The sequence below is a fragment of the Mauremys reevesii genome, linkage group 1 (assembly GCF_016161935.1).
Source record: "Mauremys reevesii isolate NIE-2019 linkage group 1, ASM1616193v1, whole genome shotgun sequence".
Classification (NCBI taxonomy): Eukaryota; Metazoa; Chordata; order Testudines; family Geoemydidae; genus Mauremys; species Mauremys reevesii.
In genome coordinates, this window is record NC_052623.1 from 100,274,854 (window position 1) to 100,288,703 (window position 13,850).

A 13,850-nucleotide genomic window follows, 5' to 3' on the forward strand; every position below is an offset into this window, starting at 1 on the left:
GAGTCAGAATGGCCAAACCCACCAGGCAGATTCTTTCCCAGGAAGATATGATTTGCCCAGAAGACAGAATTTCTTCCTTAGCCAGGCTGCTTGGGTAACCTTCCACCTACCACAAATGATACATATCTAATAAGCTTATCACTAGGTACCTTCCATAGTAGCAGATATATATAGTAGACAGGAGTCAGCATTAAATATTATTCTTGAGGACAATAATCCAATGGACCCTTCCAACAATGCAATTATCTGGAAAAAATTGCAACCCCATTGCATTTAAGTGTTTTAACTCTTAGAAATCATTAAACGCAAAACTGAGCTCTGTGCAGATTACTATTTCTTGCAACTATTTTCTTAACATACCTTCCTTTTCTCATCATATTCAGAGTCAACACCCAGTATACTCTGAATGTCAGCATGAGGGAACTCACTTCTAAGAACATTCCTCACATGGTTCACAGTGAAAACTTCTCCATCTTTCATTTCATGGTACATCTGTGAAAATTATAAAATAGATAAAAAACAAAGCTATTTTACCCTATATATTAATATTACTTTATCATTTATCATAACAATATACATTATTTTTAAGTAGAATATAGGATTTGCCATCAGATCACTGATCTAATTAGTCTACTATCCTATCTTTGGCAGTGGTTAATATCTTATATTGCAGAGGAAAGTACATCCAATACTCCAGGTCAACTAGCAATAGTTTTAGTGACTGAGAATTCCTTTCTACTCCCTGTTCAGTCTTAGCATGAACTTTAGAAACAAAAGACATCAACTAGAAGAGATGCTCCCCCACCCCTGGCTATTGAGCTCTGTCCCCCACCATCACAAGCAATCTTGTCATATAGTCCCACTTATACATTTATCCAGCTCTCTCTTAAAACTAATTAAGTTGTTTGCCCCCACAGCTCCTATTGGGAGGCTGTTCCAGAACCTCACTCCTCCAATGGTTAAACACCTTCTAATTTCCAGCCTCCATGTGTTCATAGCTACTTTATACTCATTTGTTCTTGTGCTAATATTGTCCTTTAGTTTAAATAGCTTTTCACCCTCCCTCATGTTTATTCCCCTAATGTATTTAGAGAAAGCAAGCATAACCCTTCTCTGCCCTCCTTTTGCTAGGCTAAACAAGCCAAGCTCTTCAAGACTCCTCTCTTACGATAGGCCCTCCATCCCCCTGATCATCATAGCAGCTCTTCGCTATACCTGTTCCAGTTTGAATTAATCTTTCTTGAACATGGGTGACTAGAATATACAGTATTCCAGATGAGGTCTTACCAGAGCTTTGTACAATGGTATTAATACTTCTCTTTCTCTACTGGAAATGCCTCACCTGATACATCCTAGGATCACATTTGCTTTTTTCAGAGCCACATCATACTGGTGGCTTATAGTCACTCTGTGATCAACCCAGACACTCAGGTCTCTCGCCTCTTCTACCATTTCCAACTGATAAACCCCCAGCTCGCGAAGATAGTCTTATTATTAGACCCTAAGTGCATGACATTGTATTTGTACTACCGAATTTCATTCCATTTTTGTCACTCCAGTCTTGAAGGTCATCCAGATTTTACAGATTAATATTCCAGTCCTCCTCTGCATTGACAATGCGTCCCAACTTTGTATCAAGAGAAAATTTCACTAGCACACTCCCACTTTTTGTTCCAAGGTCATTAATAAAAAATATTGAATAAGACTGGTCCCAAGACTGATCCCTGAGGAACTCCACTAGTAACCTCCCTCCAATTGGATAGTTCATCTTTCAGCTTAACCAGCTGCCTTCTCCCTTTTAACTACTTCCTTACCCATGTCACAGTCCAATGACCCCCTCCCCTTAGGGAGTCACCTGGGACTTAAAGAAATTAATTAAAACCATAATTCAGGCCGGGGATCAATTAGCATGGGATTCTGTATGCTCACAGCTCCAACAATATTTAACCTAACCAGTCTGTAGCATACAGGAGAATGTGCTCCATGGAGTCTGGTCCGGACAGATTCATCCCCACTCTGGAATCCCCTGAGGACAATGTCCTTTTCACCATTTCTAATAGTTTACTAATTGAAAGTGCACAGGCATAGCCTGCTCTTTCACGGCCTTCGGTCCCATAAAAAAAAATGGGCCCCAGCTACAAAAATCCAACCAGGCCTTTGGGAAGGCTGACTCTGGGACTGGGTAGTCCACCTCAGCGTATGGGAGGTGGGTCCCCCAAATGACACAGCTAAGCAGTATGTGCTGACTGCATCCCCGGACTATCAGCACATATAAATTGCAAAAGGCAACACCTGGCAACTCTGGCCTATAAAACCCCCTCAAATGGTGTGTAAAGAGAGGGAAGTGCCAGGCCACTTTTATAAGGTGGGTCGACACATCTATTAAAAAGGGGAGGCATCGAAATATACCCCCACCACAGCACATCTGTTTACCAATACCTCAGTGCGTGTTTGGAAAACCACCGACCCCAAGGTGCTTCTTAATTTACTGTTAAGGTCACAAACACCAAATTTTTCGGTGCATTGACCTGCCGTTCTGCAACAAACTCTTAATGTTTCTAACTATGTTGTGTTTAATTTTTCATAAATTATACCCAATGTGTTTCTTCCGTTAGCACACACCCAAAACCAGCTTTCAGTATTCCAGACAAATGCCTCCTCCTTCACAGTATTATGACACACATTTAACCAGGAGAAAGCTGAGTTTGCCACCACCATATAGCCAGCGAACAGGAGTGGCTAACAGGGGAGTTTGGCGAGGGAGTTTACAGGGGGAGTGCAAGCAAGGGCTAGATACACCTAACATTCTTTGCACTTAAAGGTCAAAATACTGCTTGATAAAAACAAAGCACTAACAAGGGAACAAGCTTCGGGAGTAAAAAGAAAATGCAGGTAGAAGTCCAGTAACAGAGTGGGAGCTATCCAGTTTCTTGCACCCAATGCAGCATGTATGATTACCTGCCCTATGGGCTGGTGGCGTATGCATACATTCGTTGCAAGGTGCTTCTGACCCTCAGAGACCATGTACGGACTTTGGAGACCAGAGTGGCTGAGCTGAAGGAGCTGAGGGAGCCAGAGAGGTACACAGATGAGACTTGTCGGGACACAATAGAACAGTCCTACCCTGGGTCTGACAACCTCTGTGCTGTTGAGGATGAAAGCCTCAGGGAAGGAGAACATCCAACTGGAGCAGAGGGAAACAATCCCGTAGTTGGGATCTTCCTCCCAGATGATGTTGTGGTATCCTCTCTCACTGAGGATACTTCTCCGGGGGAGAGAACTCCAGTTATTATGAAGAGACTGGTATTAGTAATGGGCGATTCAATCATTAGAAACATAGATAGCTGGGTTTGCGTTGATCGGGAGAACCGCATGGTGACTTGCCTGACTGGTGCGAAGTTTGCGGCTCTCTCGAGACATCTAAATAGACTTATGTGTAGTACTGGGGAGGAGCCGGTGGTTGTGGTACATGTAGGTACCAATGACATGGGGAAGGATAGGAGAGAGGTCCCGGAGGACAAATTTAGGCTGCTTGGTAAGAGTCCAGAACCTCCATGGTAGCATTCTCTGAAATGCTTCCAGTTCCACACGCAGGGCACAGTTAGAACTGGAACCAGATTGCTGGCGCTTAAAATTAAAAAGGTTATAGAACAGTTTTTAAACTAAGGGCTGGGGGAGAGCCGACAGGTGTGGAGGAGCATGTGGTTCAGACATCCCTTAGGGGAGGATCTATAAATGGACATTCCCTATGTCCTAATAAGCAGGAGAGGATGGAAAATGATAAAATACAGAGAGGATCTGATGAGAAACAGGCAAATGAAAAAAAGTCCCATTCAATTACGTCATGCAACACAGGACAGCCAAAAAATGACACGTTTTTTAAATCCTTATATACCAATGCTAGAAGTCTAAATAATAAGTTGGGTGTACTAGAGTGCCTAGTATTAAATGAGGATATTGATATAATAGGCATCACAGAAACCTGGTGGAATGAGGATAATCAATGGAACACAGTAATACCAGGATACAAAATACATCGGAAGGACAGAACAGGTCGTGCTGGTGGGTGAGTGGCAATATATGTGAAAGAAGACGTAGAATCAAATGTATTAAAAATCTTAAATAAACTAAATTGTACTATAGAGTCTCTATGGATAGTAATTCCATGCTTGAAAAATAAGAATATAGCAGTAGGGCTATATTACAGACCACCTGACCAGGATGGCGTTAGTGACTCTGAAATGCTCAGGGAGATTAGAGAGGCTACTAAAATAAAAAACTCAATAATAATAATGGGGGATTTCAGCTATCCCCATATTGACTGGGTACATATCACCTCAGGAAGGGATGCTGAGATAAAGTTTCTTGACACCTTAAATGACTGCTTCTTGGAGCAGCTGGACCTGAAACCCACAAGAGGAGAGGCAATTCTTGATTTAGTCCTAAGTGGAAGTGGAGCCCAGGATCAGGTCCAAGAGGTGACTATAGTTGGACCGCTTGGTAACAGTGACCATAATATAATTAAATTTAACATCCCCATGGCAGGAAAAACTCCACAGTGGCCCAACACTGTAGCATTTAATTTCAGAAAGGGGAACTACACAAAAATGAGGAGGTTAGTGAAACAGAAATTAAAAGGTACAGTAACAAAAGTAAAATCCCTGAAAGCTGTGTGGAAACTTTTTAAAGATACCATAATAGAGGCTCAACTTAAATGTATACACCAATTTAAAAAACATAGTAAGAGAACCAAAAAAGAGCCACCATGGTTAAACAACGAAGTAAAAGAAGCAGTGAGAGGCAAAAAGGCATCCTTTAAAAAGTGGAAGATAAATCCTAATGATGAAAATAGAAAAAAACATAAACTCTGGCAAGTGAAGTGTAAAAATATAATTAGAAAGACCAAAAAAGAATCTGAAGAACAGCTAGCCAAAGACTCCAAAAGTAATAGCAATTTTTAAATAAAATACATCAGCAGCAGAAAGCCTGCTAAACAACCAGTGGGGCCACTGGACAATCGAGATGCTAAAGGAACACTCAAAGACAGTAAGACCATTGTGGGGAAACTAAATGAACTCTTTGCATCGGTCTTCACTGTTGAGGATGTGAGGGAGATTCCCAAACCTGAGCCATTCTTTTTCGGTGACAGATCTGAGGAACTGTCCCAAATTGAGGTGTCATTGGAGGAGGTTTTGGAACAAATTCATAAACTAAACAATAAGAAGTCTCCAGGATCTCATAGTATTCACTCAAGAGTTCTGAAGGAACTCAAATGTGAAATTGCAGGACTACTAACTGTCATCTGTAACCTACCATTTAAATAATTTAAATCAGCTTCTGTACCAAATGACTGGAGGATAGCTAATCTGACGCCAATTTTTAAAAAGGGCTCCAAAGATGACCCTGGCAACTACAGGCCTCACTTCAGTACTGGGCAAATTGGTTGAAACTATTGTACAGAACAAAATTGTCAGACACATAGATGAACATAATTTGCTGGGAAATAGTCAACATGGTTTTTGCAAAGGGAAATCATGCCTCACCAATCTACTAGAATTCTTTGAGGGGGTCAACAAGCATGAGGACAAAGGAGATCCAGTGGATATAGTGTATTTAGATTTTCAAAAAGCCTTTTACAACGTCCCTCACCAAAGGCTCTTCAGAAAAATAAGCAGTCATGGGATAAGAGGGAAGGTTCTCTCATGGATTGGTAACTGGATAAAAGATAGGAAACAAAGGGTAGGAATAAATGGTCAGTTTTCAGAATGGAGAGAGGTAAATAGTGGTGTCCCCTAGGGATCTTTACTGGGCCCAGTCCTATTTAATATTTTCATAAATGATCTGGGAAAAGGGGTAAACAGTGAAGTGGCAAAATTTGCAGATGATACAAAACTACTCAAGATAGTTAAGTCCCAGGCAGACTGTGACAAGCTACAAAAGGATCTCACAAAACTGGGTGACTGGGCAACAAAATGGCAGATGAAATTTAATGTTGATAAACTAATGCACATTGGAAAACATAATCTTAACTATACATATACAATGATGGGGTCTAAATTAACTGTTACCACTCAAGAAAGAGATCTTGGAGTCATTGTGGATAGTTCTCTGAAATCATTTACTCAATGTGCAGTTGCAGTCAAAACGCAAACAGAATGTTGGGAATCATCAAGAAAGGGATATATAAGAAGACAGAAAATATAATATTGCCTCTATATAAATACATGGTACATCCACACCCTGAATACTGCGTGCAGATGTGGTTGCCCCATCTCAAAAAAGATATATTGGAATTGGAAAAGGTTCAGAAAAGGGCAACAAAAATGATTAGGGGTATAAAACGGCTTCCATATGAGGAGAGATTAATAAGACTGGGACTTTTCAGCTTGGAAAAGAAGTGACTAAGGGGGGATATGATAGAGGTCTATAAAATCATGAGTGGTATAGAGAAAGTAAATAAAGAAGTGTTATTTACTCCTCATAATACAAGAACAAGGGGCCACCAAATGAAATTAATAGGTAGCAGGTTTAAAACAAATACAAGAAAGTATTTTTTCACGCAACGCACTGTCAGCCTCTGGAACTCCTTGCCAGAGGCTGTTGTATAGGCCAATACTATAATGGGGTTCAAAAGGGAGCTAGATAGATACATGGAAGATAGGTCCATCAATGGCTATTAGCCAGGATGGGCAGGAATGATGTCCCTAGCCTGTTTGCCAGAAGCTGGGGTTGGGTGATGGCATGGATCACTTGATGATAACCTGTCTGTTCATTCCCTTTGGGGCACCTGCCATTGGCCACCGTCAGAGGACAGGATACTGGGCTTGATGGACCTTTGGTCTGACCCAGTATGGCCGTTCTTATGTTCTTATGTATTCCAGCCATGAGTGCTATTCAACAATCTTTCTGTAATCCCCATAATATCTGGTTTGACTTCCTGCACCAGTAATTCCAGTTCCTTCATTTTACCGCTGAACTGTCTTACATTCATGTACAAGCATCTCAGTTCTTTCCCTCAGACCACATCTAGTTTTTTAGCTGGATTAGGTATAGTCCTTTTACTAACTGTAACACCTACCTGACTACTACTCCTATCAATATTTGTAATTTCTTTCTCCTTGCTATCTCTTATCTTACAGTGTTTCTTTATCCCCTATTATATCTCCATTTAGCTGATTTTCCTCCCCCTGTGTTCTGAAGACAGATGTGGATATTTCACAAGTCTCTCCCAACCTTCTCCCCTCATCTACTTCTTATCAATTGTGCAAGACTGGATGCTAGAAAGTTAATACCCCAGATCAGAGGTCGGCAATCTCTGGCACATGGCTCGCCAGGGTAAGCACCCTGGTGGGCCGGGTCGGTTTACCTGCTGCGTCCGTAGGGAGAGGGGAAGCCGTGGCCAGCACATCCCTCGGCCTGCGCCGCTTCCCGCACTTTAGGGGCCCGAGGGCTGGAGAGAAGCAGTGCTTTCCCCTTCAAAGCCGGCCAGGGCTTCTCTCTGGCCGCTGGCTGCGTGGCTGCTCCTGCTCCTCCTGAGTCCTCCGGCCCGTGCTGGCAGGGCCGCATTCTGAAAGGGGTTTTAGAGCTGCAGGCCAGGGCCCCCTTAGCCCAGGGCCTGCACCCCACCCTGAGTGCCCTCCTGCACCCTAACTCCCTCCCAGACCCCGCATTCCCACCCTGAGCACCCTCCCACACCCTAACTCCCTCTCAGACCCTGCACCCCCAGCCCTGAGACCCAGGGGTATGCCAGAGGCACCTCCCCACGACAGTAAAGTACAGTACTGTACAGTATATAATGTCTTTTGTCTGCCCCCCAAAAATTTCCTTGGAACCTAACCCCCTGCATTTAAATTAAATCTTATGGGAAAACTGGATTCGTTTAACATCATTTCACTTAAAGTTGCATTTTTCAGGAACATAACTACAGTGTTAAGTGAGGAGTTACTATATATGGTTACAGAATTTTTAAAAATCTGTTTGCACCCTATTCTCTAGTTCAATTTCTTTCTGTCAAGAGTCCTCACAGAGATCCTGTACTTCAAGTCAACCCATTTATCCCTTGTAAGTCCCTAAATGTTCCCTACATTTCCCTTCTGAAGCCACCCACTCTAGCCGAGGATGTCAGACTTCTCTCTCAACCTCTGAGCCTGGAAGATTTCCATGCTCTTCCAGAGACACGAATAGAGTCAACCAGACTAGGAAACACTTGTATAATGAAAATGTCTTACCCAGTCTACCGCATTTTCTATATCACCGAATGACCACAGAATTCCTCTAAATCATAAGGCATGACCTAAACAATTTTGGAATACCATTACTCCAGTATGTGCCAGAACACAGACAAGAAGGCACACATGAAAAGGCCATATAAAGAGCCCCAAACTATGACTGCACATGAAAATACTGCCTGCTGAAAGGTATGTTTACCTTCTTTTAATCCCTGAAGAAAATTTGTAGATAGACAATTTTACCAGAATGGACTTGTTTGAGGAGCAGGAAAATGTTTTCAGGGAGATATCCTGCAGCAACCTAACATCCACTTTTAGAACAATTTTGTTTCCAACTAAAGGCAGTCACAAGGAGCAGAAATTCTGAATTTACAGGAAAGCAAATAGTTTTAGAAAGTATTATACATTATTTTTATCTATTTACTGGCACTAACCTTTATCATGGAGATAAAAGCTTGAGAAGTATCAGATTCTTCTGCAATGTAATTAAAAGCTCTCAAAAGAGCTACTCCAGCATCCTCATTCCCATCGATTTCTTCATTAGTATTTAAGATGAAAACAAATCCAATTCTGTAGGGGGAAAAAAACCCTCTGTAAATATTCATTATCTGGCTTTTTAAACCTTATTGAAAACAGACTGAAGATATTGCAATTTCTTGTGATTGTTCAGATAAAACAATGTGAGGATTTTCTACCAATATCCTACAAATTAATATCTGCAATATTCAATATCATAAAACATACTTGCATACATTAGGACTGTTTGTACTCTTTCCTCCAAAGTTTACAGAGAGTGGGCTAAAAATGACATGCCCCCCAAGATGGGTCTTGTGAGATATTATTGGAAAGGTTATGATTTACTGAATGTGATTATCCAATTTGTACTCATGTATCATTTCTGTATCTGAAGTTAGGAATATTGACTATGTAACCATTACAATTGTGTGTGTACTTGGGAAACACCCCCCCAGACAACAGGCCATCAATAACAAAATTATTGTTTCATATATATTGTGCTCTCCAGATTATTTGTAATGTACAAAATTACTGTTTAATATATTCTGTGCTCTCCATGTAATTTATGGAACTAAGTATAAAAGTACACTGCAATGTTGACTAATTATGGTACCAGTTCAATTGGACAGATAAAAACATATGGTTGGGCTCCTGATTTAAGTCAACCACAAAAGTTTACAGACGTACATTGAATTTTTTTTTAAAGATTTTCGTCTCAAAATGGCAATGAACTCGTGAGGCCAAATTTAGAAGTGACATAAGCTGAAGTTTAAGTTACACATAAATAAGTCTGTAAGCGGATGTAACCTATGCTCTACTACAGTGGAATGGCAAGGAAGGCAAACAGAAGGGGAGTGTAATTTCTCTTTCACTGTCTTGTTGGTTGCTTTTCTTGTTACAACCATGCCCTTCCCAACAGTCTCAGTATGTAAGTTATACACTGATACATAACACTAGTATTTACATCATCTCTGAATCTGGTCCTTGATCTTAAACATAAAGATTTAGAGAAAGAAGGTGAGTGAGGTAACCTTTTATTGAACTAGTTTCTGTTGATGAAAGAGAAAGCTTGTCACTGTCACCAATAGATGCTGGCCCAATAAAAATATACCTCTGTCACATTACACTCCATATTCTTCATAGCAATATTGTTATGGTATGAATATGGCATAACTAAGATGTTTTATGCAAGATGGGTCTTGTGAGATATCATTGGAAAGGTTATGATTTACTGAATGTGATTATCCAGTTTGTACTCATGTATCATTTCTGTATCTAAAGTTAGGAATATTGACTATGTAACCATTACAATTGTGTGTGTACTTGGGAAACACCCCCCAGACAACAGGCCATCAGCCTTGATGGGCCATTAGGAAGAAACAATAAGGCTTTGACGATACTAATCTCTCTCCTTCCTGAGAAGCTGGGATGTTGCTTTGACACTACAAGATCAGGCGGTTATGTCACCTAGTACTACACACCATCTTGGACAGTGGTTCTCAAACTTTTTCACATAGCAAGCCTCTGTGTGCGACCCCCACCCCCATTAATGAAAAACACTTTTTTACATATTTAACACCATTATAAATGCTGGAGGTGAAGTGAGGTTTGGGGTGGAGGCTGACAGTTCGCGACCCCCCATGTAATAACCTCGTGACCCCCTGAGGGGTCCCAACCCCCAGTTTGAGAACCCCAGATCTTGGATGTCTAGTGATTTTCCACTAAAAGGAGAGGGAGGTCAAGACTGGAATACAAAAGGTTCCTGCCTTATGTAAATTTTGTTTAAGGCTGGGGAGTAAACTGATCTAGGTTTACTCTTCACTGCATCCCCACCCAGGATGACAGCTGGAAAGCTCTGAGAAACAAAGACACGCCGGGGCGGGGGAGGGGGGGGAGAGTGGGCGGGGAGAGTTGAACCCAGGCTGGAAAAGGGATCTGGTCTGTGAATATGGTGTCTGAAGATTTAAGCTGCAAGCAGGGTAGCTAACCTTCAAGAATTTCTGCATCCTGCCCAAAAGCAACATTTAGGTGAGAAATTACTTCTTGAAACCAGTCTCTTTAAGATCTTAAACTCAGAATGCATGTTTTGTTTTATTTGCTTGTAATCTGCTTTATTCTGTTTGCTATCCCTTATCATCACCTAAAGTCTGCCTTTTGTAGTTAATAAACTTGTTTTTGTTTATTATAAAATCCATTTTGTGCAATATATAACTGGGGGGGGCACAAGAAGTTGTGCGTATCTTCCTTCACATTGAGCGAGGGGGACAAATTTATGAGTTTACATTCTGTATATTTCTCTACAGCGCAAGACAATATTGTTTTGGGTGTATTTTCCAGAGGGGAGCTGCACTTGAGTGCTGTATAATTTCCTAGCTGAGTCTTCCCATAGAGAGCTGCTGGCTACTCTGTGTGATTCTCCAGCTGGTGCATCCCTACCTGTGTGTGTATACTGCCAGGGGCCAGAGAGCCTGATTCAGCAAAACAGGGAGCGGGAGCCTAGGCTAGTGCAGAAGGCATCTCAGTGAAATCCCAGTACATCAGGTGGAACCCTGGAAGGGGGGTCCAACCCGTCACAACCTCATTTACCTTGTCTCACTAATATTTTAGGACTAACATGGCTGTAACAACAATGCAATCAAAATGCATACATATTTTGATGTATACTTTTGATTACTGTTCTGCCAACAAAAAAATCTTTCAACATTCCTACCAAATAGGAACATTTCTATATTAACATCCCATTGTATCTTGCAATATCCATTATATATATGAAATAAAGTTTGCCAACAGTTTTAGTTGGGACGCAGTCCACAACATGTAATATTACTTCTACTGTTCTTAATTGTAGAATCAAATCATTCTTCTTTTAAAGCTTCTCCTTCATCTCTACATATATAAAGTTTTCCATCAGAGTGGAACATATTGGAGTCCTTTAATATTCATAATATAGTAATAATAGTAACAATTGCAAATCATAAATATTTCATAATTACATAGAGTAGCATCAAAGTATTTCAAAAAGCAGTTTTGAAACAAGTCAAATGTAAACTTTGAGGACTACCTGTACCACAGAGTCAGATATACACGGTCAACAGGAGAAGCAAAATACAGTTTAAAATGCATTCTACCAATAGACGGAGGCAACATTCTTGAGAACATTTTAAAATTATTTCCCCAGGAACCCTCAGGAAAAACAAACAGTGATAATGTCCATCCACGTAACACATGTTCAGATGGTATGCAACACCACTTGAAGCCATCACTTTTCTAAAATTCCATAAAAGAAAAATCAAAGAAAATGGAGGGAAAAAAACAGGAATATTAAAATCTTAAAGGAAATTTAGCACTAAAATAATCAACAAAAATGATCCTAGGAAACAATGGGTGCTTGAAGTACTTGATTTAAAAGCTCCATTTAAAATGTAGGCTCTATTTATTTATTTATTTATTTATTGTACACCAATAAAACTATGTAAAGCAAAACCTCTATCCAAAGAACTGAATTCATCAACACATCCTATATCATTGTACATCAGCGGTGTGCATGCTTTTTTAATGTTTTGCTTTAAATAGAAGTCCGACATGGACATCCAATGGGATTATTTATGATGCTGATATCCAGGAAAATGTTATCTGGTCATTCTCCACATGTTCTTATAGAGTAACTGCAACCTACCAGCCTTTGGAAAACTATTTTCTCATGAAAACTAAGTGCTACAGTATGTTAAACACAATTAGGCCAACTAGTAAGCCTAGGGATAGTGTTTTACATAGCCATGCTGGACAATTGAGTTTCACTTCACATCTTTCTCTTTCAGACTGGGAAATGACGAGAGAGAAGTAGTACTCATCAAAAAGCAGATATCGTCAATTAACATTGCAATTTTACATTACCTAAGTGGTATATTGTGGTGATAGAATAATTCTGCTAGTTTCACAAAATCAGCTGCATGTTCCTGGACAGGATCAATAAACAATACCTAATAGGAGAAAAATACATTATATAGTCAATATATAATCCTTTTAGTTCCTTTCAGATTTAAAATACAATGTAGTACAGGGATTCCAGAAGGAGTTGTGCAGCCCTACATACAGTTCTCTATTGTCATCTCAGAAATTCATCACAAGAAAATATTAGGAGTACATATAAAAACAACTTCAGAGTTTATGTATTGTACTAAAAGCTGAAAATTTTGAGATAACCACCAACTAAATTTCACCACAGCTATACAATCACCACTCTCTTTTTGAAAGTTAGAGAGCTATATCTTTTTCATAAACTCATACCTTGTTCTAAATTTGCTGTCACTTCCTAAATATACCTTGAAAAATGAGAACACCAAAGGCTAAATAGATATATAAAGCCTAAACAATCTATGCCATCTAACTTTGTTTGCAAAAATAAGAAATATATTTTACTTTGAAAGAAAAACCTCCACCTTCCTCCCTGCTGCATTTTTGTTTTCAGTTTTTGTTGTTGCTGTTGTTGGATTTGTTTGTTTTAGCTTGGAATGCAAAATAATCTCTTACTTGCAATCTTAGAAGCTGAAACTGCAACTAATCCACATGAGGGGGGTCTTGTGTCTATGTGGATCAGATTGCAGAACTGAGACCTTAGATATTCAGCCCTGCAATGCTACCCAGTTTAGTGTTCATTGTAATTTGCATCCTATTTAACATACACTACATATAACAATATTTTATACAAATGTGCAAAAAACCTCCAAACCCTATTCTTTGATTAAAAGACAATGATGCCTTTTCTTATATTGTAAAGTTTCTATAACAGAGAGTCTTATGTTCCAATACCAATATTTATGTGCGCACACACACACACTCTCTTTCTATTATATATAGACACACAGATGAACGGACACATTATTATTATTATAAACATACACATTTTTATTTTATATACTGTTGTGTTTTATTTTGAGCTGCTTATTCTCAAATATTTACTTAATAACTAATTGTAAAATGCCTAAACTAGTTAACATTATCTTCAATATTTTATGTATTAATATTTCAAATGAATAACTTTGTTTTAAGACTGCATGGTTAAGAAAGTCAAAAATCATGGAACGCCAAAGTTAAAGTCTATCCCCT

General features: G+C 39.7%; 1 protein-coding gene across 12 annotated transcripts in view; it reads right to left on the minus strand.

The window, feature by feature from the left end:
* UGGT2 (UDP-glucose glycoprotein glucosyltransferase 2) overlaps positions 1-13,850 on the minus strand; it is a 413,106-nt gene that overhangs the window by 165,996 nt on the left and 233,260 nt on the right. For all 12 annotated transcript variants that reach the window (XR_005588059.1, XR_005588057.1, XM_039499669.1 and 9 more), the window contains 3 exons: positions 12,639-12,724; positions 8,663-8,798; positions 361-492 (listed from right to left, as the gene is read on the minus strand). Coding sequence is in view for 10 of the 12 variants with exons in the window: in XM_039499669.1 (XP_039355603.1) it covers positions 361-492; positions 8,663-8,798; positions 12,639-12,724 (354 nt within the window). In the remaining 2 variants the exon portion in view is untranslated. The remainder of the gene's footprint in view (positions 1-360; positions 493-8,662; positions 8,799-12,638; positions 12,725-13,850) is intronic.